Consider the following 27,891-nt stretch of genomic DNA (forward strand, 5'->3'; position numbering starts at 1 on the left):
TCATTACCATTGTGTCAGATCACTGAGAACTGAGGCATATTTTAAGATGGAAAGGTTCTACAGGCAGTTGTTTTTTGTCCAGCTCTCGCTGGTGACTGAGCTTGGGTGAGCTGCTGTAATGTGAGATTGCTAAACAGCGTCCTGACGTGCCTCCTTTCATCGAGGCTGGGCCCCTTCAAGCAGATTTGCTCCAGAAGGGAGAGAGAAAATGCTTCTTCAAGCCTTCTACTCACATCTGAAAATCGGTTTGGCAAATATCGCATAGCAAACTCCCTTCCCACTTACTTTATCTGTGTTGTGACTGAGCAGTCCCTGGGAAAGTATTCCGTTATAGCAGTATATGGCAGTGCTCCCTAGCACCACAGCAGATGGCTGCATGTGTGTTAAAGATAAGAGAGGGTGAGCTCCAGCTCTGAAACATGAGGCTACGCAGGGGACAGAAGTAAGGAAAAAACAAACGAACGGCCAGAGATCAAGACTTGCGCAAGAGGGAGCGTAGTGGTGCCTGTAGACAGCTGTCGTTGAAGAGGTGAGCCGATTCTTCCTGAATAAGAAAACCTGTTTTTAATATACTGAACCTGAAACAAGTTTGGGGATGGTCTTCTCCGAGAAGCATCTATTTTAGACAAAAAGCGAATGATTGTGTATTTTCTTCCTGTCTATTCAAAACACGCGGGCCTGAACCACACAATATCACAATATTTTGCAAATGAGAACACAGATTTTGACTAATGAAAGCATTTACAAGTAAATGTAGAATTAGCGCTCGCTACTAATCTGGAAGCAGTTAGCTGTCTTAAAGAACTCAAGTACAGCTCGAAGGTCTAAGGCAGCCCTGCATTCAAATCTTGTAGGGGGACCCGAGAGCCACTCTGCCTTCCTCTGCTGGCACCCAGGTGCAGAGGCACAGAAGCCAGAGGAAAGGCGGCGGGAGGTCTCATCTCCACGCAGAAAACTGACCCAGGCTGTTTCATGACTTAGTCTGCCCTCATGATGTTCTGTCATGGCGTACCAGGTGGCTCTGAGCGCCAGGATTCCAGTGTGCCCAGCAGGAGTGTTGACTTGCCTTCTCCGAAACAAACTAGTTTGGTATTCTTGAGTCTAAAGCCCTGTGGGTTGGAGCAGGGCTCTGCTGGAGTGCCTGTTATTTAACAGCTTCCATTTCAGTTAATACTGTGAAATAATACTGATCCATGCAAGTGTTATTGGTGGATTATATTTCCCTGTGCTTGCCAGGGTAGGGAAGTATATCAGAAGTGATTGGAAAGCAAAACTGTACTGAAATCAGTCATCTGGATACAGTTTCAGGGTGTTTGAAGCTCAACTGCACACACTAGGGACTGTTGCTGGCAAAAACATACAGCCCTTCAAATTCAATTTTCTTTGAGCAGTTTGCCTTCAATCTGACCTTTTTAACAGATCCAGTACAGAATCGATAGGTTCTGAACAGATGCTTCTCCTTGATGTCACCCAGCAAAATCTCAGTTACTAAAAAATTTAAAAGAAACACACAGGTATTATTCAAAATCTTAATGCAAATTTCTTTTAATTTTGAATTAATCAAATTTTTATTATTTAGTAAGAGGTATTTACAATACCCTGCGGAACCAGTGCAAAGCCACAGTGTCTTGGGCCTACCCCGGGCTATGCTTTTAGTTCAGCGTACAAATTCAATGCAGAGGTAGCCCAGGCTGTAATTCCCCTCCTTCTGGTCCGAGCTACAGGCGCCTGTGTGTTTCAGCTGCTCCTCATATGTTGCTGTCCCAGGAGCCTGGCGCAGGGGAGCTGAGCTTCCTCGCAGCCAGGAAGCTGCTTAACAGCCCAGGGTGGAAGGGACAGGCAGCCAGCAGCAGCCAGCTGGCTAGTTTAAAGGTACTGTAGATCATCGATGCTGATTAACCGATGCGCTCATGCCAGTTAGGTCTTGCTAGGCTGTTCCCCATTCTTTATGTGAGAAACCTCACACCTACACCAGCTCAAGTTTTACTGCTGCTGTGAAAAAAAGCCTTTCATAACAATTAAACTGTTATTAGTTGTAAGGTCTATTTTTTCGATTTCAAAGCAAGGGTCAGGAATGCTACAGAACAGATTTTAGAAGTCTGTGCTTGGGGAGAAGATAACCAAGTAATCTTCATGCTACTTTCTTAGCCTAGCTGAACAAAAAAGACTCAACCAAAAATCAGTACCCCACGGCAGTATCTTAGTGAGATATACTGCATTTTCCCTGCTGTCCTCTCTCACATCTGGTCAAGAATAAGATCTAATTACATGGATTACAGTAGACTTAGTAAGGCCTGTACATGTGCTAAGCTATAAGCTATTACCCTGCTGTTTGTCAGGAGAGTTATTCTCCTTTCTTTCTCCAAAGCTGCTCTTTCTCTACTTTCCCAACAAATTGCAGGATATCTTCAGCTAGAAGTTCAGGTTCCTCCAAAGCTGCAAAGTGGCCACCTCGAGGCATGAAATGGAAGGAAACTATGTTGGTGTATTTCTTCTGGGCCCAAGCCCGAGGTGTGTGCATGACTTCATTAGGGAAGGAGGCAATGCCAGTAGGTACTTGTACTGTGAGCCTGCGAGAGGAGAGAGAATAATTTAATCTTTCAAACACTTAACGCAGCAAGAAATGGAAAGTCCCAAGGAAATGTTGTTCTTAAACAGTTGGGCACACTGGTGTTAGGCAATTAAAATTTGACTTCCAGATCCTAAATCTGAAGACTAGACAACACTGCCATTCCTGGAAAAAAAATTTAAAATATTTTTGCATACATTGATATTAAGGCAATTTTGCAAGGGGTACAGGGCACGAGAGTTAGAAGTATGGAAATTGAGAAGAGAGCCCTAGGAGGTGGTGGGTATCAAGTTTCCTGACACCACATTCAGGGCTCAAGAGTCATGCGTTGAGGGGAAAGCACACGATTTGACAAGGGCGGGAGAGAGATTTACAGTGAAGATTACGGCTAGAACATGTTAAGCCTGGCAAGACAACTGGAGGGTAGGCAGGGGCAGAATTATCTTGAACTGCTGCAAAGGGGGAGGAGAGGGGAGGAATAATAGAGAGTAAATCTAGACTAGTTCAGAGGAAACATTTCTGAACACGAGACTTTACCCTGTAAAGTAGCTCTTGCTTTTAACTGGCACAAATGCACTCTACGGAACGCTTTGCACATTAGCAAGTGTAGGGAAGCAACTGGATTTGTGGGGAAGACTACCTTACAAAGTGGAACGATCCGTGCTTGTTATAACCAGAGCAACGTTTTCTAGGTTGAAATATCCCATACACATAAACTGCATTGTCAGAAGTGACAGACTTTAAAAATCAGATACAAAAATTGCTGGGCACGTAACCACTGGAAGCCTGAAAACAGGGTGCCTAATTTTACATAGGTCTTTGAGACTCCTTCCTCTAGGCACACAGAGGCTCGTATAGCTCATCTCATGTAGGCAGAACTGGAGCAGGACACTGCCCACAGTGGAGCCACAACAGCTTCAAGAACTGAGTCAGCTTCCTGGGAGCATCATTTCACAGCTAAATAAATACCATAGCAGTGAGCTGTGGTTGCGAGTACTTCAGGGCAGGTTTAAGCCTTCACTAACACTCAAGCTGACACAAGTGTATGCGACCAGGCTGCTGTCTTAAGTGTCTGCACAGCAGGAACATCAGTCTTAATGACTTCCAAATTATGCAGTTTGTCAGTATACTGGAGTTGCTTCCAAAGGTAGGACTTAAGTCTTTTGCAGAAATAGGCAAACTGTGTCCAGAAAAGTACCAGAACTACAAAACAAATAAACTATAAATAAAACTGACTGCATGACTCGGCCGCAGGCTCATTTGGTAACTAAAGTAAAATCTGGAAGTACTTGCACGTGCTTTTCCCTAGTTGGATACACTGTGAACGAGAGGTCCTCAAGCAGTGCCTCCAGTTAGACGTCCTTATGGATGGCTCAGGATTCTTACCGAATTACCGTGTTTTCCAAGCACAACACAGTACATCAACTAACAGACCTCTCCTGTGGAGGAACACTGTGATACAGCATTGCTCTTCCTCAACATTCAGAAACCTGCAACAGCTATAAGACATAAGCAACCTGTCTGCAACCATACAATTAAGGTCAGGGCAAAATATTTAAAGAAAAAACCCCACTTACCTTTCATGTTTCTGTGTGCCTATCCCCTTCTGCAAATTTTCTTTGTAGAAACGCATTGAGGAGACTATACAGCCCGACACCCAGTAGATCATGATATTGGTGAGCAGATCATCCAGGTTAAACTTCCTGAAGAGGTAAGCCCAGAGATTGCTTAGTTAGAACTGAATACCATTTTGCATTACTTTAGCAGGGTTTGGTTTGGTTGTAAGCAAAAAAAGTTACAGGAAAAAATAGTTAACTTGGTAAAGAGTTGGGAGGTGAAGTGTGTTACTCCTCCTCTGTCTGTCAGTGACCAATTAAGCATATTAAAAGCTTTCAGACACAAACTGGGAAGTCTACTACATGGAGGGCAGACTCCAACAAGCACCTTATGCTCCAGCACAGCTGGACTGGGAGGGTAGGAGCAGAAGAGCCCGTGGAACAGCTTGTGCCATTTATTATTCACAACTTGAAACGCTACTATGAGCCTTCAGTAGAGCCATCACACCAACACGTGCTGTAAACAGTCCATGTTTTGTATCAAATTATTAGCTCTATGCAGTGCAACCATTCTATTCAAATCCATGGTCACTGGACCCCTTCATAACATGCCGCTTTGCTCCACTCCTGCCAGGTATCTCAGCAATTTGCATAGGGGGCTTCATCTCAGATTTCTGCCGCACACCAAGAACAATCCTTTATTAGCAAATGGTAGGTAGATGAAGCAATACTGATCAGTTTAAAGCAAATGCAGAGAGTTAAGTATTAGTGTTAAAATGAATCATGAGTTCTGTTTCCTCACATCCTAACGTAGGTTAAACTTTTTGTTTTCTGTCCTAAGGAGATTCTTCCACTTAAGTCAGTTTTTAATACCCAGAAGTTGAGGGGTGTATCTCTTTTCTAGGAGATCAAAGTGGGAAAGGAGTACATCAGCCTTCACGGCCTGTTTGATTCTTTGCATGCTGTAGTACAGCGCTGCACCATTTGTGGTCACTACAGGCTCCCTACGAGATGTGAGGCGATCAATTCGGGCAGACTTCTTTAGCTGTGACTCTGGGCTTAGTCACCTCATCCAAAACAGCGTTAAGAGGAAACGCTTACCTCTCTAGTCCTCCATCCTCTAAATTATGGAATTCCAAATCAGTCCATGTAGAAAACTTCTCCAAGATGTATGCAGCCAGTCCTACAGGAGAGTCATTCAAACCACAGCCTGAAAAGCAGGAGGAAAATTTAACTAAAATTGCGATATCTGACTACTGAACTCAGACTGCGATAGCAGTGGCCCATTATAATACAGGGTAGATAACTTTACAAAGCTGTTCCAGCAGCTGTGTTCTTAAATAAATAAATAGAATAACAGAACAAGTTGGAGCCATTTCTTGTTGAATCATAATCTGCAAACCAACAGGCTCCGCATTAGCTCACACTGTATGTTTTTTGAACTGATGTAATAGTGTTGGATTTCTGCTGGCTTTTTTTTTTCTCTCTTGTAAGCTAATAAGATTAAGCTCTATGTGCCAAGTAGGGTTTGCTTCCATTAATCTGGAAGTTGCCATGTATTAAACAGCATTACAGGGCCAAGCCCCACATGCCTACACACGACCAGGAGAATTTGCACTATTATCGAGTGGCAAAAAACATTTTAAGGATTATTATAAAGTCATTAAGGAAGAGCAAGGGTTTACTAAAAGGTCCATCTTCTGAATTAGCAATAGCCAACTGCCTTCATGTAGAACAAGGCTTAATATACTTTGTATAGTTTGTTTCGCCTGGACAGAAAAAAACATGCCTGCACCTGGAATTTTGCTAATACATCCTAGTGCTGTGAAATACAGGGACCATAAACTGTCCCAGCTGCTCAGAAAAACCTTAGAAAAAGCTTTTCCTGAGGAACAGAAATATATTTGAAGTTCCACCCATGCAACCCAACCTTCTTGAAAGATGCCTAACACTACAGCTAGCACAATTTCATCAGTAATCGCTATTTAAACGTGATAGTTGAGTTTCAGTTATCAAACACCTAACACTGATAACTGAAATACCAACTGTTTGAACAAGTTATATGGAGCATGCTTTCCAGATCTGCAGAATTAGACAAGCAATAGCCTGTTCTCATATCCTCACTGTGAACAAAGAGTACATCGGTTTACATATAGGAAAAATTGACATCGATCCTAATAGGTGCTGCCTATTTCCGTCAGTGGAAAGTGAACCCGCGCTCCATGCAAGTTTCCCAAAGAATAAGTGTAAAATCAAATCCATGTAAGCCACTTTGATCACAAGCCAGCTCTGAAGCAATCAAGAGTATATTATTAGCAAGCGGAGTATATATCAAGAGGCAGAGACAACTTCCTTTCTTAGGCCAGCTTGCAAGGTAGCCCCGTACCACCAGAAGTCTCAGGAAGACTGTGGTAGCCTCCGTGGCTGTGCTTCTCCCAGCTACCTTACACTCCCTTCTTCAGAGAAGTCTTTCTCCCTGTGGGAACCTGCCACCTGCCATGCTCCTCTCCTCTTTGTCCTCAAAATTGCAGGAGTGCTCCTGCTCCAGCTCCCAAAACATGAGCTTGCTGCTGGTCCCCAGTCTGCACAGTCTGTTCTGATAGACCACACGTTACTGGTCAGGACAAGAATCAGCCAGAAAACCACAGCAGAAGGAGCATGACTAGGCATCTTTCAGCAACCAGCTTCCCCATGTTTTCTTAAAGCACAAAAAGGAATGAGAGACTAGTAATTTTTAGAAAGCAGAACTCAAAGGAAGCAAAATTATTGAAAATCCATAAAATTATCATTTTGCCTCCACATTTTAAGAATATACCTGCTTCTGTAGGTAAGCTTATGGAAAACCATTAAGAAATAGTTTCCTTAGCTATGTTTTTAATAAAATCCATGAGTGAATTGCTGCTGCACTAAACTAAAATATAGTCAGTATTCTTGACTCAGTTGTCCAATTCAGTTGCAAAAGATGTTTTTAAAATAGAAACGCTTCATACTCAGATACTTAGTTAAGCAATCTGAGTGACTAGCTCATCTAGAAAGAACATTCACAGGTACACTTTTTTTTTTTTTTTCCTTGAAAGCCTGCAAGTGATTCAGAACAATGAGTGAGAACTAAACTTGATTTTACTTTTCAGGTATTACTTATCCCTATAAATAAGCTACGTTGCGTGCTGAGACAGCTAAAAGCTTCTTGTAGTTTACATCATTTGAACGTGATCCATTCTCTGTGAAGAAACTATCTTTTGCTCTCAGCATATCTACTTTGAAATATCTAATTTGAAATAGAATTACAGTCCCCAGTGATAGCAGAAGTGGAAAAGTATTAAATACACTATTTTATTTATGAAAACTGAAAACGAGGTCAATGGCACTTAGAGCATGCTCAATTTTGGTATGCAGATTTACATCTTCGGCATGCAAAAATGAGTGTAATACTATGTACCCATATTTAACCTTTTCTGACTTGGATACAGAAAAGGAGCCCACCTTTTAAAACCTCTAACCTTCCTACTTCAATTTCCCTGAAAAAAACCCTGGGTTTCTCCATATTTTAAGTATGTTTTGTTTCTACAAAAGTACAACTAAAGTGAATAGACTAAGTATTCTGAGCTCAAAAAGTTTTTTTGTTTGTTTGTTTTACCAACAGTATCAGGCTTTGTAGCCTGTATGTGAGCGTAGCCAGACTCCTGCAAGATCCTGTAGAGCCCTTTTTCCAAGAAGGGAAACATCCGCCTAACATCTTCATCCTGGAAACCGAAGAGCCCTGGAAGATAGCGGCCCAGCAGAATGGAGAGCAGGTGAATGAATCCCATGTTTGTAACTGAGGCTAGATTTAAATGGAGACCTTTCATATGGCTAAAAATAAGAACAGAAAAAGCCCCCACAAATTAACAAAATAAAACACGATTCAAAGTTGTTGTATTTAAAAAGTTATTAACAAAAATGGACATCCTTAAATTCTGATCTACTAATTACATCGTGACCTTAGCTGTACTTTGTAGCGTGGCTTTTCACACAAAAATGACAAGTCAAAGCGGCAACTGTCAGTAATCAGCACGCACTCCTGGACACCAAGCCACAAATCCTCCTGTTGTTACAAGTACTTATCCCACTCCAGACCCCAGTGGGCCCATTACAAAACTACTGCACAACTGTTTGAAAGAACAGGTATATAGTATAAACTAAGGTATGTAATTCTGGATCACTGCTTAACAATGAGCACTGTAGAGAGAAACACGGAAACATGGAAATATTCGAGGACATGGTTTAGTGGTGGACTTGGCAGTGCTGGGCTAACGGTTGGACTCAATGATCTTAAGGGTCTTTTCCAACCTTAACGATTCTCTGATACTACACGGTGCTCGTATGAGGACTTGGATGGGAACTCTCAAGTGCACAAGAAATAACTATTTAAAGAATAAAACAGCTTTGCATGCCAATCATGCAGCACTGTACCAAAGGGGTACTCACTTGGGAGCTATCTGGGCCAGATTGGTGCAGACGAGCCAGCCCCAGTCACCACCTTGTGCATAGAATTCGTTGAATCCCAGTCTGAGCATCAATTCATAAAAAATAGAAGCGGCACTTACAGAATTAAAGTCTGCATTAAAAAAGAAGAGAACACTGTTGGATTAATTCCAGCTACACTTGTGGCTGGGCAGCATTTGTTCTCCCCATAAAGGCAACGTTCAAGTTCCTAAAAAGCTGCAAGTCCCGTTTTTCCTTGCCTGTCTGACAGACTATACGGAAACCCTTGTCACATCATCCAGGGAAGGTCTAGAAAGCAAGCAGAAACTATGAGGAGAAAATCCAGCCTTCGTTGCAGACTAGCGTTTTCCTAACCCCAGCAGTTGCCCACACACTTGCCCAACTGAGGGGCTGCCATACTCCCTTTAAACTGTAGTCATACTCCAGCTGAGCCCTATCAGAGGCGCTGAGCGTTGCCCAGGCAGTGTTTCCATTTTGTCTACTGTGAGCACAGTCTCATCTTAATGATTGTTGGAAACTTTACGTTTCCACTAGTAATGCACTTCTCCACATCACTAAATTCTGACCACATAAATCACAACCAGGGAAGCAGAGAAAAGCAAAACCAACCTTCCCCACATCATTCACCTGCGTGCATAATTAAATACTAAACTATCACTTTAAATACTACCTCTCTCCAATTTGTTGCAGCTTGTGTTTGTATAATTCAGAGAACAAGCTGAACAAGCAGGTATTTGGCTGCAATCTACCGTGTAGATACATGAATTGATTTGTTTCAACTGTTGCTTCTCACCTACCTGTGTAATGCTGTTGAATATAGATTCGAAACACCCAAAAGGAAGAGTAACAAATTAAGTTTACTCTTTCTGCTCACCCTCACACAATTCATTGACTCAATTACAATTCATGAGTTGTCACTTTGTAACTTTTATAGTCCTTTATAAATTAGCTATACATTGCTCCTGAAACCAATCAGTGGTGTCATCTGAAGTCACGCTCATCTCCCCCTTCCCACATGACACACAGGATCTTTGTTTCTACACTGGGAAAACAAGAAGAGCCAGGAGTTACTGTTCTGCTAATAGGGGCTATCTCACAATGAGACCAGGCTTGTGTCAGTTCAGTTTCTGCTCGTACATCATACCTTTTTTGTGGGGTGCTTCTGAGAAACCATAGCCAGGGATAGATGGGCAAATGACTTCAAAAACGTGTTCATCGCTGAGGCCATGGCTGGCAGGATCCGTCAGGAGAGGGATGATTTTGTAAAACTCGTAAAATGAGCCAGGCCAACCATGAACCATTAATAATGGCTTTGCAGACTGGCCTTCAGGCAAACGAGGAGGCTTTACGTGAACAAAATGGATATCAATGCCTGTAAAAATAAAATAATTAATTAACATGCCGAAATTTACCATGACACTGAAACTAATCACAGAACAGATTATGAATAAATCTTTTCCGAAGTCTTTTTTTGGTGAGCATGCAAACACACCGCGCTTCTCTGGATCCATTTATCCAAGGACCTTAAAGTACTTTATAATGGGCAATTAAGCAGCACAGCAGCCAAATGAGGTCGGCATATTTCTGTTTTAAAATAAATTGGCAAATTAAGACATAGAAGTGAAGCAATCTACTAATGGTAACACAGTGACTCACACAGATTAAAGGCAGAAGAGCTGATGACATCATTTAGTCCAAGTGCCCTTAAATTTTACCCCAATGTCCCTATATGGCACTAGATAGGCTTCAGCCAGCCACAGATTTTTCTTCCTGAAAGGCACACAATTGCAACTTGAAGGCATCAAGAGATAGGGAATCCATCGTAACTAGCAGCTGTTTGTTTGGGGGTGTTAACCACTTTCCTTGTTTTGTGCATGCCTTACTTTCCATTTGCACATGTCTGCCTTCTGTCTCCAGCCATTGATCCTAATGCTAAAGCAAAAGGAATTTAAAAAACCTTCAGTAAGTATTCTGTGTCTGTGGAGGCCTCCTGTAATCAAGTTACACATCTTAACTGCTGAGAAACCAATCATGCTGAATCAAGGATTTGCTAAAAGAGAGTTAAAGTGTTCAATTTTAGTAGTTCTTTCCTACCGTTTGTCTAAAGCTTTCAGTATCTCTTTAAGTGAGTAAGCCAAAACAAGAAACTCTTCTAGTGCCAGTCTCCTCATTGTTAAGTAAAAAGGTAAAAATTGCAGTCCTGTTTCCTTTGTGATCCTTACAATATGTAAGCAGTAGGCTTCACACAGGGTTGCACTAGTTGCTCCAAGTGAACTGCTTCTCCTCAAACCCATTCAGGGCTTTGCTTTCCAGGAAACAGTAACTTGCTCTTAGTAGAGCCTAAATGCCTCACTCCTTGATGTATTTAAGCACATTTTGCTCACATCAACGCCAGCTCCCCAGCAATCCCACCCCGTTTCACTGACTGAGATTTCCCCATCCTTGACAATTCTGTGGATTTCTGTATTCTTTGAAAAACTTTCAAGTGATGACAGAAGCTAGGAATCTGATATACAGCATGTTTGACCTTGTCTTTTCATGGCTCATCTCTGTCATCATTCCTAATGTTGAAATTTCTCTTCCTATTGCTATACATAGCGCTTTGTCCTTAGCTTCTTTCCCCTTTCTTATCTCAGATGATACATCTTTCTTTTTCTAAGGGAAGACTTTTTGCTTTTATCTTTTTCAGCACTAACCGTGTTTTATACACTTAAATAAAATCTTTATGTTCTAACCACTATGTAACAACCATTTATTGTCCCAAATCCATTTTAAATATTATGGTGAACTGCCCCATTTGAAATAATGTACCATTATGGGTGCAAGTAAAAATGCAATAGCATAATCTCAAGCTTGAATTTTGCCATCGTGAGAGACAATTCCCTGCTGTGCTCTAAATCTACAGCTGTACCCCCAAATGACCCAAGTGCAAACCTAATTCAAGCATTTAAAACATCCAGTTTGACCAAGCTCCAGCACCAGCAGACCTTAGCCGAATGGCCTCTTTCAAAAGGTATCTGTGCTTCGAATGAAAAGACAAACCATTCCCTCACACCTGGCAGCACATCAACCCCAAGGGAAAGGCATTCTGTGCTTCTAGACTTATGAATGCTTGAAACGGTGCAGCAGAGCGCACCTGCCCTGCCAAGCAGGGACGACCTGAGCAGCCAGCACGCCCGGCTGGGGAGGGCTGCCAGACTGATGGCATCACCCTGACAGCAGCTGCTGGGGAACTACATGGAGCAAGAGGAGGCATCTGTGGGCATTTCTGCGTGACTGCATGCAAGCTAGGGAACATGTGTACATCTTAAGATCCAGTTCTGTTTCCAAATGCCTGTGCTTGGCTCCTGTTAACACCAGCTGACAACCCATCCATGCACAAAGGAATCCATTTGTCATTCCTTGTCCTAAAGGCTTCAGTTACAATGGAGGAGTTTCTCGCCGCTTCAGCAGCAATGCCAATGATCCACGCCATGGCAGCCAGGGAGGGAAGGCCCACGCGACACAACCATAGCATTCTTACCACCGAGATCCCTTGTAGACAAAATTATGTATTACTGTTTGTTTATTTTTTTAAGAGAAAAAGCCACACACCTTGAATCTTAGTTTTGAATTGTGGGTACTTGTTGAGGACTTCAACTTGTTTCTTCCAATTGAACTGGTTTTTCCAGTAGGAGACAACCTTCCTGAGATACACCGAGTTAGTCCCATAATGGAAGCAACTGTTCTCCAGTGGCTCAGTGAATCGAGCCTGGTCAAGTCTCCTGAATAAGTCCTACCAGGAAAAAGAAAGAAGAGACATTACAAGCCTGGTTTCTAGTTATTCTCAAGTGAAATGAGAACAATGAAAATAACATCTCTAATGACACCTGTGCATTTTGCTGATGCTCCATCAGCTGTTCCAATTCTTTTCCTCCTCCAGATGGCCTCCTTCCTCTTCCATTTACAGCTGTTCTCAACACCCTCTCTGTCTTTGTTTTGCAGGGCTGGCTAACCTGTTTGCCACGCTGATAACCACCGAGGACAATACACCCTTCTGACAGCACGGTGGCTTCACAGCGTAAGTCTCGTTCCCTTTCCACGGTACTTTGCTCCCCAGGTTACCTGCGAGCCCAGCCTTGCAATCAATGCATGGATCTGGCCCAAACCTTTTGCTCTCCCTCCCAAACCAAGGGGCTGGGTGTCTTCACTGGGACACACTCTAAGGGATTTTGTGTGGCCACAAAGTTGGTGAAACTAGACTGGAGTGAACGTTTCCCAGTCTAGAGTAACTATTAAAGTGACCTTCCCACTGCACTGCAAGGTTACAGGGGATGCTGATGATACTGCAAAATCAGTCCAAAGTCACTCAGCAGGGAAGGACAGCCAAGAGCCCCTTCTAACTGCAAACAGAACCACAGAATAGTTGAGGGTGGAAGGGCAGGTCTAGAAATCTAATCCTGCTCAAACCTCTGCGGGGTTTAAACCTGAACAGCATTTTCTAATACAGCGACAGAGGTAGCTCTCATTCTGACGGAGATGAGTTAGGTGTATGCACTGGCTCATGCCTCACACTGAACAGGCAGTCTCAGTCCAGGCAAGATGTTAGTATGTAAGCTCACCGGTTTTGGCATTTAACAAGTGTACAGAAAGCGTGGATTTTTAAATGAAGTTTAACGATGTGTTTACACACATGCTTTTTGTCCATGCTCGACACCTTTTGAAAAATGTTCTAGTAACGCATGCTAGCATAACTTTAACTCCTAGTTTATGTAAGAACATATTTAGAAACAGAATTTTCTACCAATGGATTACATTGCAATAGCTGTCATAATACAGAATTGCATGGTTCAAAAACATCTGTAAGTTAGAAATTATCTAGCCTTGTGTCTGCAGTGTAAGGGGAAAACATATCGGAGATCAATGTCCATTGATATTACTATGGAGGGCAAACAAAGTGTTAAAAAACCCAGGCCTTACTGAGAAAATCGGAATCCATTATAAACGAATAATATGAGCAATCCCATGAGTACCGTTTGAACCACTGCTTACACACAGATCTATGAAATTGTGCAATCCCTGACTTAAACACAGGCAATCAAAATCTTGCTATCTAACAAATTCTGCAACGTATGTGTTTACTGTAATTACCACTGCGGTATTAGTGTTGACCAAAGTAGATCGTTAATTACAGAAGAATTAGCACTCAACACAGCTGCAAACAAAGCAGTCAAGAAAATGAGATATTCATAATTGGTTTTGAAAGAGAAAAAAAAGACATTGTTCTTATTCTGGTCTACACAATCAAACCGAGGAAGGTGCACAAACAGGAAGACAGAGTTGCATAATCTGTAATATGATTTTTACGTTTATTAGGCTTTACAGAGGAGGTTTATTTACTAGCAATCCTGCAACAGCTGGCTGAGAAAAAAAAACTGTATAGCAGGATGTGAAATCTGCCTATCCCTACCTATCTTCTGAAGTACTGAAAAATTCCTTCCCCCAAGTCCTGGACATCATTTTTCATTCTCATAAATGTAACCATTGGTTCAATTTAAAAATTGCTTCCAAACAAGTTCTGCATTTATTTGGCCATTTCTTACTTCTCTCTCCCCAGTAGAGAGATTTGCTTACACTCAGCTCTTCTTCTGTAGTTTCCACCTTAAAGGGCCAAATAGTTGTATCTTCTTCAGTGTCAGGCTTTTGTCCCTTGCCCCACCATCCTTCTTTGAAGGGTAGTGTCTCTTCTTTCTTCTTGTAAAGTAAGAAGTAGATGATGACTGCCCCCAGAACCAGGAATACTTCAAGCAGCATAATGCCTGCAAGAGAAGAACAGAACGGAGGTAAGCCCAACAAGACACTTCAGAGACATGCGATGTACTTTGTAAAGACTATAGAGGTTTACTCGCTTTTAAAGATAGGATTTGATCTACATGATTTTCTGTCACTCACCGACATCAACACTTCTGTAAAATTTCAGAAATAAGATGTTTTAACCTACGCAATTTAAATGGGGAGAAATTAAGTGTTTTACAAAAAAGACATTTAGTAAAAACAGAACTTAAAGCAAGTCAAGAGATTGCATGGCTTGGTAATTAAATAGTCCTCTGATTAAACACACCACATATTGGCTTCCTCAGTGGCCGCTGATTGCTGCTATACTTCAACAGTAAAGGAGGTGACTGTGGATATAATTCAAGTGTAATGCTTTCTCTTCCTCTGAAGCTCTAGATTTCCCACAAATTCCAAAGCAGAGCATCTGTTCAGCAAGGCTCGCATATCTATTACTATAGATTTGGAAGGAAAAAAACCCAAGACATACAGAGGGAATAAAAAGTGAAGAGCGTGAGGGCAGCCACCTTGTACCTCCCAGTTAGCCTGGGGGAGTGGGGCAGGGATATATTTACACAACCTGTGAACAGCAGTGCAAAGGGTAGAAGGACCTTCCCTTTCTTTCTTCCTCTGAACTGTTTTAAAGAGAAAACAGAAGACCACATGCATGCTTTCCTGGCTCTAAACCACCCCTCACCAAGTGATAAAATTCTGCCCAAGTGAAGAACAACCTGATTTCACAGCATATCTACACAACCCAACTGCTGGGCTGTTGTGCTTTAGTCAAACAGAACACCTTAACACAAAAAAAAAAAAAACCAAAACCAAAACCATTTTGAATATATTTGAACTGTTTCATGCTGCAAGTAGAAAAAGAGTTACTCGGACTCTTTAATAATTAATGTTTTCAAGCATCGCTTTAAGTATGAGAAATGTTTGTAAGCTGGTTTGGGGAACAAATGCATGATTTCAAGGAATGTTGTGTTTCAAACACTCATTTGCTGGGGAACTGATAAGACATGAAATATTTCAGAACTTCTGTTGGGCAAGCATTGTTTATGACACAGAACAGTCTTCATTCTCTCCAGAGATGGAAGATTTTGTTGGTTTTGCTGCTGCAGAGTAATTTGATGCCCTGAAATTGCTCAGAGAGTCAACAGGATGGACCAAATTTATTCCTGGATCAAAACAGGAGTTGTAGCACAAGTTAATGGGAGTTCACATGATGATAACAGGAGTAAAATGGACCTGTCTTGTAAGTGCCTTTATGTGACAGGGCACATTTTAGTCAACCTCTTGATTTTCTAATGGCTGACAAGAAATAAATAAAAAAAGAAAACTGTCAAAATAAGCACCCAGTCAGGCACTATGCAGATAGGACAGCGAGCTACAAAAATATATTGCTTACATATGCAAGTGCTACAGCCTTGAAAAGTGACCTGAAATTCCTTAATCCTCAGAGGCTGGAGAAATGGAAGTGATAGGCACTGAAATAACTTGATCTGTTTATTCGTTTCACTTGTCCTTCCATAATTTCTGTTGTTTGAGGAGGTGCTAGTTTTTCTTCACCATGTTCTCTAGAGCACAAGACAACAATCTTTTCCCACCTCCAGCATATTCAGGCCATAACTTACCCCAAAATTAAAAAGTTTGTCCAATTTCAGCTTGCCTCAACACATAAACCAATGCAGTCTACAAGCCCCTGGAGCACAATTAAATTTTACTGCACAGCAGAACTGGAGGGGCTTTTAGAGACCTCAAAGCACTTTACATAGAAATAATACCTACCGCGGTATTTAATAGCATTTCTATTACTAAGTCTTCATGGAGAAGAACAGTAACTTCCCTGAAATCACAGCACAACTCAGGCCATGTCTAGACTACAAAGGTTCACCAGCATAACTATGTGAACACCACATAGGAAAAGATCAAACTCCTGGCCAACTTCAATACATTTACAAAGCCCCACAACAAACAGCCGTGCCAAGAGAAGAGAGAGCTGCTGTCAGTGCCAGCCCCACTGTTCAGGCAGGATGGCTGGGGTACCTAGAAAAACAGAGGACTCTTTCTCCTGGCTTACGCTGTATCAGCCCCGTGGCCTCTGCCAACGGTGACAGAGGCACAGCACCTAACACAGAACTGCTTTACCCAGGACCAGAATCCCAGCCCAGTCTCTAGCAAGAACCTTGTATGTCCTAAGTCACTGAAGTACCCAGAGCTACAAAAATACTTCTGCTTCCCCCACCTGCTCTCAAGGAGACTTGAGAAATCGGAATTCTTGCAGCAGAAGACATGGAAGGGATTGTGTGCAAACGTGTATTTTGCATTTGCCCGGGAGTGTCCGTACAAAGAACTTGCTATGTGAAAAGCTACCCATTTTTGCAATTAATTCCCAGCAGACTTTAGGATGAGTTTGTTTACAATCCAGCAATAAGTGCCAAAATCAATTTCAGGTTTCACGAAAGTTCTGTCTTCTGTTGCAGAGAATTGGGGCCAGTGACAAACTGATTTGCATGAGTCGTCATTTTGACTTGGAAGAAGCCGCCTCTGATACTGGTTGGATTATTTTTTGCTAATAGAGAGAGATCCCAAGTTGCTCTCTGTATTCAATCTCTCTCAGTTCCCTTGAAAGTGCCTGTAAAATTCCTAATTACAATGAACACTGGGGCCTAGAGCTCCAACTATGCTACAGTTTTTCTGAGCGCACAGGAAGAAGAAAAAGGGCGAAGTGCGTCAGCAGTATTTTAACTTGCACCAGTTCATAGCACACTCAGAGGGATTGTTTTGCTAGTGATGAGTTACTGGAACACAGCACGCTCTGACCAACCTCTCCAGCCTGCGCTGAGAGGAGACCACTTAGAGCAAACGCACTCAATGATTTCCCAAGTTTGCTATTCAAGCTAGTTCTCTATAACTCCCATGCGTTATTTGAACAGCATAAAGCAGCCGCAGTCGTGACGCATCTGCACCAGAATTTCCTCTCCTAATCACTACTGAGCTGTTGTGAGATGGAAGTTATTAGCCCCTCACACTTCTTCCATAATACAGCAATACAGCACCACAAATGCAGAAGGAGAAACAGGTACAATAAAACTTTTCTATACTTGCAGTTTTCAGAGATGTAAACAACAAAGTGCTGGTGTTTTTATTCCCTGAAGTCTCTTGATGCAGCCATGCTGGCGTGTTGCCTTTAAAAATGACTACTTCAAAGGGAGTTCATGTTTTGGTTTGGCTTCTCCCTCTTTCTATGCGACCAAAAGCAAGACCTTAGAAGGAAATATTTCCATTTATTCCATGGTGAAGTACTTAAGCTCCAAGCCTTGCTGTACCCCAGGGTGGATATTGTTTGTAGACAGCAATTAAATACCTTAGTACTCCTAAAGAGTCCAAGGAAGAATGTTTTTGTTTTGCTACTTTAAAAACATGTTTTGAAAGAAAAATGTTGAAGTGTGATGGATGCAGTAAATAGCCCAAAAACTAGCTCCTCTTGAAGAAGGCCAAGTGCACCTCAAGAAATATGTTGTTTGCAAGAAAACCCCAAAACTTTATCTTAGAGTATCTTGCTGCTCCTTGTTGAAAACACTCTTGGTTTTCAGCATTGTTTGCATTTTGATTTGCACTGTCCTCTGTTCGCTCTGCTGTTAATGCATGAATAGCTTCACAGGAACCGAGCAATTATTATTTATGTCAAAGCTATGTCTTATCTCATGCCCTGTCTTCATCGGTGTCCAGTAACAGATGCCCCAGAGAAGAGTGCTATATATTTTTTAGAGAGGTCATCTATGAAATAATAGCTTAATGGTAAAATCCCCATCTTGTTCTACTAGTCATCATTCACCTTTGCATTGCAGGATTAGAATCCATCTGAAACATGTTATTGGAGAAATAAGCAACTGGAAAGACTTTCAACCTAACATCTGAAAACCCATTTTGGCCCAAACACTACACAACCCAGCTAACTATGGCTTGAATGACGCACAAGACCCACAACTCTGAGTGGTGCTATTAAAGCCCATCAGTGCAAAACAGCTAGCGCATGGGTGAAGCAAAAGCTCTAACAGGCCATGCCGCTTTCAGACACATGCCGGAGACGATCGTGGTTTAGAATTAATAACATTTTCTCCCCAAGATTGGTTTGCTAGCAGACTGCAAGGTAGCTCAGAGCACTTAGCACACTTGGATGCTGTCAGATACAAGGTTTATTGATTAATAATTACTCTGCAGGAGAAATAACAGCTCAATTTAGAAGTGATGTTTCCGTTTATTTTTTGTTCTGTTACATAAACTCCCCCATTAGGTTCTACTGAAAAGGCACCCCTCTGCCGCAGCATCTTTGTTTACAGATCGGTTCGCCTGAAGAGCAGCAATTGCAGGTTACTCTTCCCAACAGATCTGAAGGAAAAACAACGCACTGAAGGACTTCAAAAACTCATGGCACCTGTAACAGGGTCCCCTAGCACTGACAGCCTCAAAGGGACGAAGAGATGGCACAGTCCCAGAAGCTTCACCCTCCGTCTATGTCCTACCATCTCCAGGCATCACATTTTTGTCATTATGTAATGCCAGAAACAGACAGAAAACCATGAAGTGAAGACATTTGTATAAGAAAAGCTTCCTATTTATGTAGTTTATGGAGCATTATGACAAGCTTCAAAATAGCTTAGCAACACAGGAATTGCTTTGCATACAACTGATAACATCTCCCAGGTGAGCATAAAATGATACATTAACACTGTAGGAAAGGAGGAGAGGTAGGCATCAGATGAAATACAGTGTCCTAGGCAGGGAAGCAAATCAAAGACAGGAAATACAAATCCAATGGAGCTTCTGGCTTGTCTCGATAAGAAATTTAGCATTTACATTTTTTATTGCCATAGGGAGGTGGCACACAATGCTATCTCCAAAACAGCAGGAAGAGATGATATCATTCTGTTCCACAATCGTTTTCTAGACTGTTCGCAATCAGGGATTAGCCAGTACGGCAGGAATGTAATTAGAAGACTACAACCAAGGAAAGGGGTCACCCCCCCCCCCACTCTGTCTCCCAGGGGCATGGCTAGGCCTCTCCCAGGACAGGGTCGGGGGTACGCCTCCGTCACCACTGAGGAAGGCCCCAGCCTGCGGCAGTGAGGCACTGCTCCCCTGCAGCTGTTCCTGCTTTGTCCCTCCGACAACAGTAACAATCAACGGAGAGCCGGTTTAAGGCTCTGGGGGTACCCGTATGCATCACCCAGAACTTCTACTTACGGCAGCTAGTCCCTGATGCGCTTCATTCCAGGGAAGTAGTTGAGCACCTTATACGAGATATTCCCACCTGATTTTTCCCACGATACTATGACAGTCAAGTGGTATCATCTCTTCAGTACTACACTGAAATCCGACAGGCACCAAGACCCAAGCCTAGCTAAGCGTAAAAGAAAAGCAGTGTGGGACTAAGTTCACTGTTATCCACTTTGCCTCGCCCAGAGGCAGTATATTTATGCAACCACTGGCCGGTCAAAGCTCATCTCACAATTGTAATTTAAAATACTGCATGCCACATTTTTAAGAGGAAGATACTCAATTTACAAGAACACATATTTAAGCAACATTACTTGCTCTTTCAAATCAGTGCCCAACACATTCTTATGTGCTGCTTAAAAACATGTCTTGTTTATCTCAATTTTCCTTATTTTGCTTCTATTATGCTTGAACAAACCCACTTCCTTCAAAGAGTCTACAAAAAGCCTGCAGGCTGCATAAATGCAAACTGGCAGAATTCAACCTAGGATCTGTGTGATGCCCGTTATTGTGACCTAATGACTGTGTGCACGATTCAGGGGAAAGGAGATCTGCTCTCCAACCGCAATAATTTCTGTTTAGGACTCTAGAGACAGAACAGCTGCTAAAGGATTCTTAAATCAGCACTGTTCAGTCACGATAATTAAGGGTGAAAGAACTGTTTAAACTTTCATAATAATGCGTGATAGCTACAACATTAAGATTAGATGATGCGAAGATTTTATCCTATTTATCCTATCCAGCCTTCACCCTATTTAATGACCCTCAAATTCCAACAACAACAGGTTTTTTGCACACATGCAGAGAAGCGACAGAAGCCTGGCATACAACTTGGGGGGAGACCCAGCTGTGTTCACTAGACAGAGCTCTCTCAAATCACACATTACAATTAAGAAAGGGAAGGATTATCATGCCAGTAAAAAGTTTTTGAAACAGTTCTTAGCCACTGTCCAGCCAACTAAACGACACAGTCCAATCAGATAGACTCCAACGAACATCTCGAGCTTTACTTCAACATTTAATTTCTAATTTCTGAAAAGAAATTATGAATAGCGCATTGTTCTGTTTTGCCTTCCACCAGTTTCTAGCAATAACGAGGTTAACCTCCTCATCCTTTGCCAGTATCTGCATTTTACGGAGGGGGTGGAAAAAAGTGCAGATGAACCAAGAGAGTTAGATATTACAGATAAGGAAATGAGATTGAGGTAATTGTTCCCCAGGCCTTAAGGGAAATTCAGGCTCTATTTTTAGCTTTGCCAAATCCTCCGGGTACTAAAGAGTAAAAGGTTGCCTTCTTCCCCTGCCATGGTATTGTTGCTAGTGTTTTGCCCAGTCTGATCCCTAGATAAGACTCAGATTCATCCCATACTGCTTGGTGGTACGGCACAGCATGTGTCCTCCTGTTTACTGGGGGATTTTCCATTACTCTAATTCTCTTAAGATTCTTCCATGAAATCAGAGAGGGAAAGATCTTCTTTAACTAGCAGCTTTACAAGCTTTTTGTATTAGGACTGTTAGAAAACTGTGTTACTAAACCCTTTAATTATTAACATACGCAGAATTGATGTGTACATGGTGTCTTAGGGGAAAAAAAAAAAAAAAGAGTACAAACAGTTGGAAATCTTGCACTCCAAAGTATGTAAGAACAAAGTACATGACAATCTTCCAGTTAAAAGAAGGTGTGGAGATGGAAATGATGAATATAAAGATTGCCAGAGGAAATTTCTGGCAATCTGCAAGACAGTAAGATGAGGTACACGCTGTAAATTTAAATTAGGATCATGACTCCAAGTAGTAAGGGCAGCATGAACGAAAACGTGTATGAGAGTGTAAACAGAAAAAAAAAATATTTTTTTTTTTTATAAATTGTGACTATGGAAACAGGAAGAGAGAGAGAGAAACTTGTTATCTCTCTCTGAAGACTTCGTTCTCAAAGAGAAAAGGAACTTTGAATGATGAGAGAGGAGGGGAACAGATGGTAGTCATCATTTTCTGTCAAATAACTGCAACACCAAAAGGATGTGCCAGAGTAAACATGTAACAAGAACAATTCTTGCTACTTCATCTCTCTCTTAATAACAACTAAATATTTAAGTTCTCTTTGGATTTAAGGGCTTCGTCTAGAAAAGTGCACTACCTGTACCCACCAGATTAGAGCAATTAACACTCACGATGAAGCAGCCAAGAGGACTCGGTCCTTCAACGGAGCTTTATTTTTGATTTGTAATACATAGCCATTTAACCTGAGAGAAAGACTCATCCTCTATGAGACAGCAAAGCATACCCAGGGTACAGATGCGGTGGGCAGCCAGGGCATACAGAACAAACTGGTAGAGCAATAGCTAATGTGTCTTCATTGCAGAGCTCAAAAGAAAAAAAAAAAAAAAAAATCTACTGCTGGGTGCAAGAAATACGAGAACTGCTTGAAGCAGAGAAAGGCTGAAAAAAACCAAGTTTGCTGAGCCTTTACTTGTCTTGTGGATTATACTTAATCATGTTCAACAGAGACGTTTCAAAAAAAAAAAAAAAAAAAGTTGGAGGGATGCTGGAGAACAGCTCACTTTTCAGAGAAGAAACCTAGAAAACAGCTCCTGTTCTGTACCCCAGCAGGACCCCTCCACAAACATGATCACAGATGATTTCCTCATTCTGGCAAATGCGTTAGAAGTCAGCATCATACACTACTGAAAAAAGCAACTAACAAAGCATGGCTACCACGATTCCCACAAACATATTCCCAGCCCCGCCAATCAGAAAGCACTTAATAACAATATGCTTAAATATATATCAAAGCTGATAATGCCGCTTTAAAAAAAACCACCATAAAATCCAGGGTATATTCAAATCATTGTGTTAGCCATCCTGCTGTGTCTAGCATGACCAAGATATTAAAGCAAATGCCATTTTAGAAGTAGATTTTTACGCTTTACTATTTACGTAAATACCCATTTACACACACAATGATGCTTTTAATTAAAAATAACGTGTTCGGAGGAAGAATCCATGACTTTTTCAGTAGTAGTATTCAGAAGGGAAAAAAGTATTTTCAGCATTAATTACAAGCAGACCAAAGCTCTTCAGAGAGAAGCAAGACGCTCTGCTTTCCAAGTGACTTGTCTTTAGGGACTTACACAGTAATTAGAGATCTATTTGCCATGTTTGGAACTTGCCCATTAAAGAAGACTGGCCTTGTTCTGGGATTGTGCATTGCATGAAGAAAATACCCTTGCAGGCTCAACAAAGCAGTGGACACTCTACCACAAAGTCTAAGGTCTTACCTCTGCTCATCACAAAATTGGAATACTCCAGCTATAATACAAGAAATGTGCATAGGAGTATGTAAGATAATCAATTCATTTTGCCTAGAGCTATAAGCTGTACTTCACCTACCACCCCCATCCCTGCTTTGCTACTTCACCAACAAATTACTTGACAAACTGTTACTGAAGAAGCAAGAATTTCTAGGACTATTACCATTCAGGGGTTATTACCCCAAACCTTTTTATTTACCCGCTGTAATTACTTAGAACAAATTGGCCATGTATATTCTACTAAGAAGCCTGAACTTGTTTCACAGTGCTTACCATACTAAAACATTGCAGTTCTATGTCTAAAAATACTAGGTAAGTCTGAAAGATTTGCTGAAACCCTAGATAAACAAACAGGCTGAAAATATGGTATTACCCTATGGAATGACCAAATACAAGAAGTATAGTAGATCAAGAGAGGGGAAAAAGAGGCCTTTTGAAATACCTAATAATCCAAAACCTATTTGGGGCAAATCATACAGAGAAATTGCATGTGGATTCAGGCTGCACCGGTTATTACCAACTGTGCTCTATTTTGAATTGTTTACTTCAACGTCATGATTACCCCTATGAAAAAAAACCAACCCAGAATTCAGAAGAAATAACAAACAAACGGAGTTTAAGCAAATCGCACGCCAGTTTTTATGTATCAATTCAGACTGGAAAAGCTGTAGAATAAAGAGTCACAAACTTGATGCTGTGCCAGGACCTTCCCCACAAAGACTTCAGCTCTGACAAAGATCTAATCCTTGTCCTTGGAGAACTTCAACTGTGGATTGATTTTTCAAAGCTGCCTAATTGCTTTTGGTGCCTATCTCCCATTGATTTTCAGTAAGCATTAGCAATTTGTGCACTCAAGTCTCAGTTTTCGCTTACTTCAGACAGGAGTAATATCCGTTTCAGAGGAGATGCATGGCATCTCAAAAGAATAGTGCCAATCAAAATATTAGCCCCCGCATCTGTGGCTGTGTAAGTAAATTTGAGACACTGGCTTCTAAGACTGATCCTATCTCATATGTTCACCTACAATAACTAGGCAAGTTTTCTTATTTTAGATAAAGCAATGCTATCAAAATAAGGGAAGAGAAAGTAGCCTAATTCAATAGAATTGGAAAATTGAGCAACATACTTGATTATGATATGTTTTAACTGCAGGGCAAACTCAAAATCCCAACTGAATTCTGACAAACTGAGCCAAACTTGAGGAGCGAGTGCATCATTTGCTTAGTCTTTGCAGACTGCTCAGTTATGCAACAAAATCTGGTCATTACACTTAAAAGGTTTCTTCTCATCCCTAAAATGCTTGTTCAGCAAAGGGAACGATATATATATGGTACTCATTCAAACTCATTCAGGTTTGGCAAATGACCTATAAACAAAAAAAAACAAAAAAAAGAGTTCAATTTCATATCCCCATTTAGAGATGAGTAAAAAAACCAAACCAAAACCAGACTAAACCATTTATATGCCAATAGTTAAAGCCGCTTATTCTAACTAAACCAGGAAACCTGGCCAGATTCCCAACGAACACTAAATAAAATTGTTGTTCCCACAGATATCGGCAGCAGTTAAGGCCAGCTTATCAGCAACCTTAAGCTTGACAAACAACCCTGGCTCAAGCAAGCTGTCGGGGAATGTCACGTCTGCTCTCCCCACAGAAAAGCCGATTAGGGCCTTGCTGTTCCCGAAATCAACCCAAAAATCCCCACCCAGCCCACTGCTATTATTCAGGCTCTAATAACACCCATTGTTAGTAATATTTTGATGCTGGCAGAGGGGCACACACTCTTTAAAATAATGGTATTTAAGGCACATAGGCGCAGAGCCCGCTTTAAACAGTCCCCGTTCACCCTCTCGGTGTTCAATGTCTGCAGGCTTCCGCAGGAGATGCCGCACACAGAATAACCTGTAAAAGTCATTTAATTCACAGGATGGAAAGTTCAGGCAGCGCTCTCGCTTCGCTCCCTCTTCCCTCGGCTGTGTCCCGCCGTGCCCACCGGGGCAGAGGCACCATTTCACACCCCCCGCCCCGGGCAGGGAACTTCACAGGCACTCCTCGGTCCGCCGCCTCAGGAGCGCGGGACTGCCCTCAGCTTCGGCCGCAGCGGGGGGGGGGGGGGGGGGGGCGCCGCCGCCGGGTAACGGCCACCTCCGCCCCCTGCCCCGGCGGGAGACCAGCACCTCGCCCCGTGAGGCGAAGCGAGGTGAGGCGCTGCCCTCCCCGCCCGGCCGCCGCTCCGCGAACGGGGCGTTAAGCGCGGCCGTTGTGTTGCCGGGCGGCTGCGGAGCGACTGGGAGCGGCTGCGGTAAGGCACGACCCCGCCGCTGAGGGGTTTAGCGCCTCGCCCCTGAGGCGAGGCAGCAAGGCCGCGGGCTTCCCCTCGCACCCCGCCCCGCAAACCGCCCGCCCGGCGCTGTTACCTGCCGCGGCCGGAGCGGGGACGGGGAGCGGGACCGCGCTCGCCTGGCCTCACCGCGCTGGCCGCCGGGGCCGCCCACCCGCACGCCGGGAGAGGGGCCCGGCCGGCGCCGTGCCCCTCCGTCCGCAGCCCGCTGGGAGATGTAGTTCCTGCCGCGGGGGCGGGGAGCGGCGGGCCGCGACCCGGGCCGCCGCTGGGGCCCTCCCCGGCCGGCTGCCTCCGCGGCCGCCACCGCTGAGGGGGAACAAGCAGGCGGCCGCGAAAGCTTTGCCCCCTCGACGGCGGCCCCGGACAAGGGCGTTAGCACCCGCTGCCCCCCGCCGCCGGCAGTGCCGGGCTCTCCCTGCCCGCAGCGCTTGGGCGCGTTGGTGTTCGCACCGACCAAAAACTGGGCAGGGCAGCGGGGAGCGAGGGGGCTCACCTGGGCTCTGAAGCACAAGTGGGCACAGAGTGTTACAGGCTTCAGCCCCGCAAATAGCAGTTCGCTGTTGTAATGCCAAACTTAGGGCACAGCCAGGCAGCAACTAACTCTGGAGTGGCACCACCTGTGAGCTTCCTAAAAGGTTTCTCAGCCAATCTCCCCCGCACTCACTGCACTGCAGTAGGGCTGACTTAAGAGAAACACAATCGAACTGTTCCACCGCCCCAGCTACCGCCCTGTGCGGCACAACTACGTGCCTAACGGAAGGAACGCACTGAAGATGCATGTAGTAGGGGTACTTTTTCCCTGAACCTGTGTTCCAAACTTGGTCAGAGAGATCAGAGCAAGCCTCAGGTCAAGCTGTAGCAACTAATCATCCCATCAGTAAGAACGTAACAAGCAACTTAAATTCTTCATCAGCTATTATTTGAGGTTTTTCCGTTCAATCTCAGTTTTCATCTATCACTTCACTCCCAAGTTCCAATCTTACTTTTTTCATCACCTCCACACCATCTCTATTCTCTCGTTTGGGTTGTTGAAGAGAAGTCTTAACAGACAGACTTGTGATCACAGATAACGATTCCTTTCACATCTTTCAAACGCTTCTACCCAATTATCCCAGTCTACTCAAGCAGTCCTTTGCCCAAAGACTATTTGGTGCAGTTCTCATGCTCTTTTGCCATAAGCAGCAATAGCAGTTAAATTAAAAAAGTAATCCGTTTTAAAGCAACAGGTGCCTAAACTGTTCCGTAAGTAAGGCTTGTCTTTTGTTGTCGTTTTCTTCTTCCACACCAAACATGCTGGCTGAGAGTTCTCCCCCTTCTGGGGGGGAAGAAATCCTCACCAACAGCTCCATGCTACTTTTCTTGAGACGCCAAAAGCGTTAGTAACAACCTGTATTTCTTCTGGAGGACTACAGGGATTTCACAAACATACAAATAAGACTCTGTTGAATTTCTAGTAAAACATAACAACTTTTATAGGATGGTAGATAAAAAGGCAACTGTATTATGTCTCACTGTCATAACACATTATTACAGCTACCAACAGATACTATATTTCACTTTTAGTTAATAAAAAATTGCATTTCTTCTATCCCCTATTTGCTGTAAAAATGCCAGCCCTAACCTCTAGTTAGCCAGTAATTCCAGCCTCTAGCACCTGTTAAAGAGGTAGTTTCATACTTTATCCAGATTGTCCCATATTCTTAAAAGACGTGTCTCCAGGCATCCAGGAAGGCACCCTGTTGCCTCCTTAGTGCCTTCCAGGTCTTCCTTTAATGAAGCCGACAGGGTAGTTTGAAGTTCCTACCGTGGAGACATCACTCTTGCGTATATGTCTTCCTGCAGGTGTTAACTGGCTTAAACTCCCAATTCATTAATTTTTTTTTTCTCTGTGCTATAACAGTACTAAACATACGATGCTTCTGGTTCATCAGCAGGACTCTTAGGCCCTACGGCAGTAGCAGGAGTAAACAGCAATGAGCAAAGACCTTACCTCAAACGTACAGAGAATGGAGGAAGATTACATCAGGTTTAGTTCTTTACATGCATTCCTCCTAACTGGAACTGTTTGGGCTGCTTATTGTGAAAATTGTACAACTCCCACAGCCTGTCAAAGGAAAACACAGAGACGCAAATACCACTAAAGCGAACAAATGAGAAACTGCAAACATGAGCAACTCCACAGTCCGGCATTCCTTAAAGTTATTTTTGCTTTAGAGTCTTGAGCTGAGGTAGAGGAGCATTACACAGCATTACATCCACCTTTAAAGCAGCTAGTGTTTGTTACAGCAAACAGAAATTAGGGGGAGGACGTGGCCATGATAGAAACTTATGGGACTACTGGTGCGAGGGAAACTGTAGAGAGTTCTGACAAAGATTCATACAAGCACAGAGAAACTGACAACAACAGATGCAGCTGGAGAACAGTTTTTATCTTACAAGATAAAGAATCATTTTTAAAAAACCCAAACAGATATTGATGACAAATCATTATGAGTTGTAGACTGGTAGGCAGTCATTGGCCAAATATAATAGCG

General features: G+C 42.8%; 2 protein-coding genes across 17 annotated transcripts in view; one reads left to right on the plus strand and one right to left on the minus strand.

The window, feature by feature from the left end:
• Positions 1-23,702, plus strand: part of TMEM63A (transmembrane protein 63A) — a 65,078-nt gene extending 41,376 nt beyond the window's left edge. For 5 of the 15 annotated variants that reach the window (XR_015708956.1, XR_015708957.1, XR_015708943.1 and 2 more), the window contains 5 exons: positions 4,195-4,280; positions 7,769-7,919; positions 12,595-12,670; positions 14,353-14,432; positions 16,905-18,712. The gene's annotated coding sequence lies outside the window, so the exon portion shown is untranslated. The other 10 variants (XR_015708945.1, XR_015708946.1, XR_015708948.1 and 7 more) reach the window with 10 other exon arrangements.
• Positions 1,528-27,366, minus strand: EPHX1 (epoxide hydrolase 1). Of its 2 annotated transcripts, none has more exons than XM_087777322.1 (9): positions 27,348-27,366; positions 14,224-14,408; positions 12,205-12,385; positions 9,755-9,982; positions 8,593-8,722; positions 7,763-7,977; positions 5,227-5,335; positions 4,147-4,272; positions 1,528-2,570 (listed from the first exon to the last, which is right to left on the minus strand). In XM_087777322.1, the coding sequence occupies exons 2-9, from the start codon at positions 14,401-14,403 to the stop codon at positions 2,345-2,347; spliced, it is 1,395 nt and encodes a 464-aa protein (XP_087633448.1). In that variant the 5' UTR covers positions 14,404-14,408; positions 27,348-27,366; the 3' UTR covers positions 1,528-2,344. The 2 variants fall into 2 exon arrangements, with proteins under 2 accessions (XP_087633448.1, XP_087633447.1); XM_087777321.1 differs by lacking the exon at positions 27,348-27,366 and adding an exon at positions 25,431-25,722.
• Between the last annotated feature and the right edge of the window lie 525 nt (positions 27,367-27,891).

This window comes from Nipponia nippon, unplaced genomic scaffold, assembly GCF_047370975.1.
Source record: "Nipponia nippon isolate SJK-2023a ecotype South Korea unplaced genomic scaffold, ASM4737097v1 scaffold_4, whole genome shotgun sequence".
NCBI classification, from domain to species: Eukaryota; Metazoa; Chordata; class Aves; order Pelecaniformes; family Threskiornithidae; genus Nipponia; species Nipponia nippon.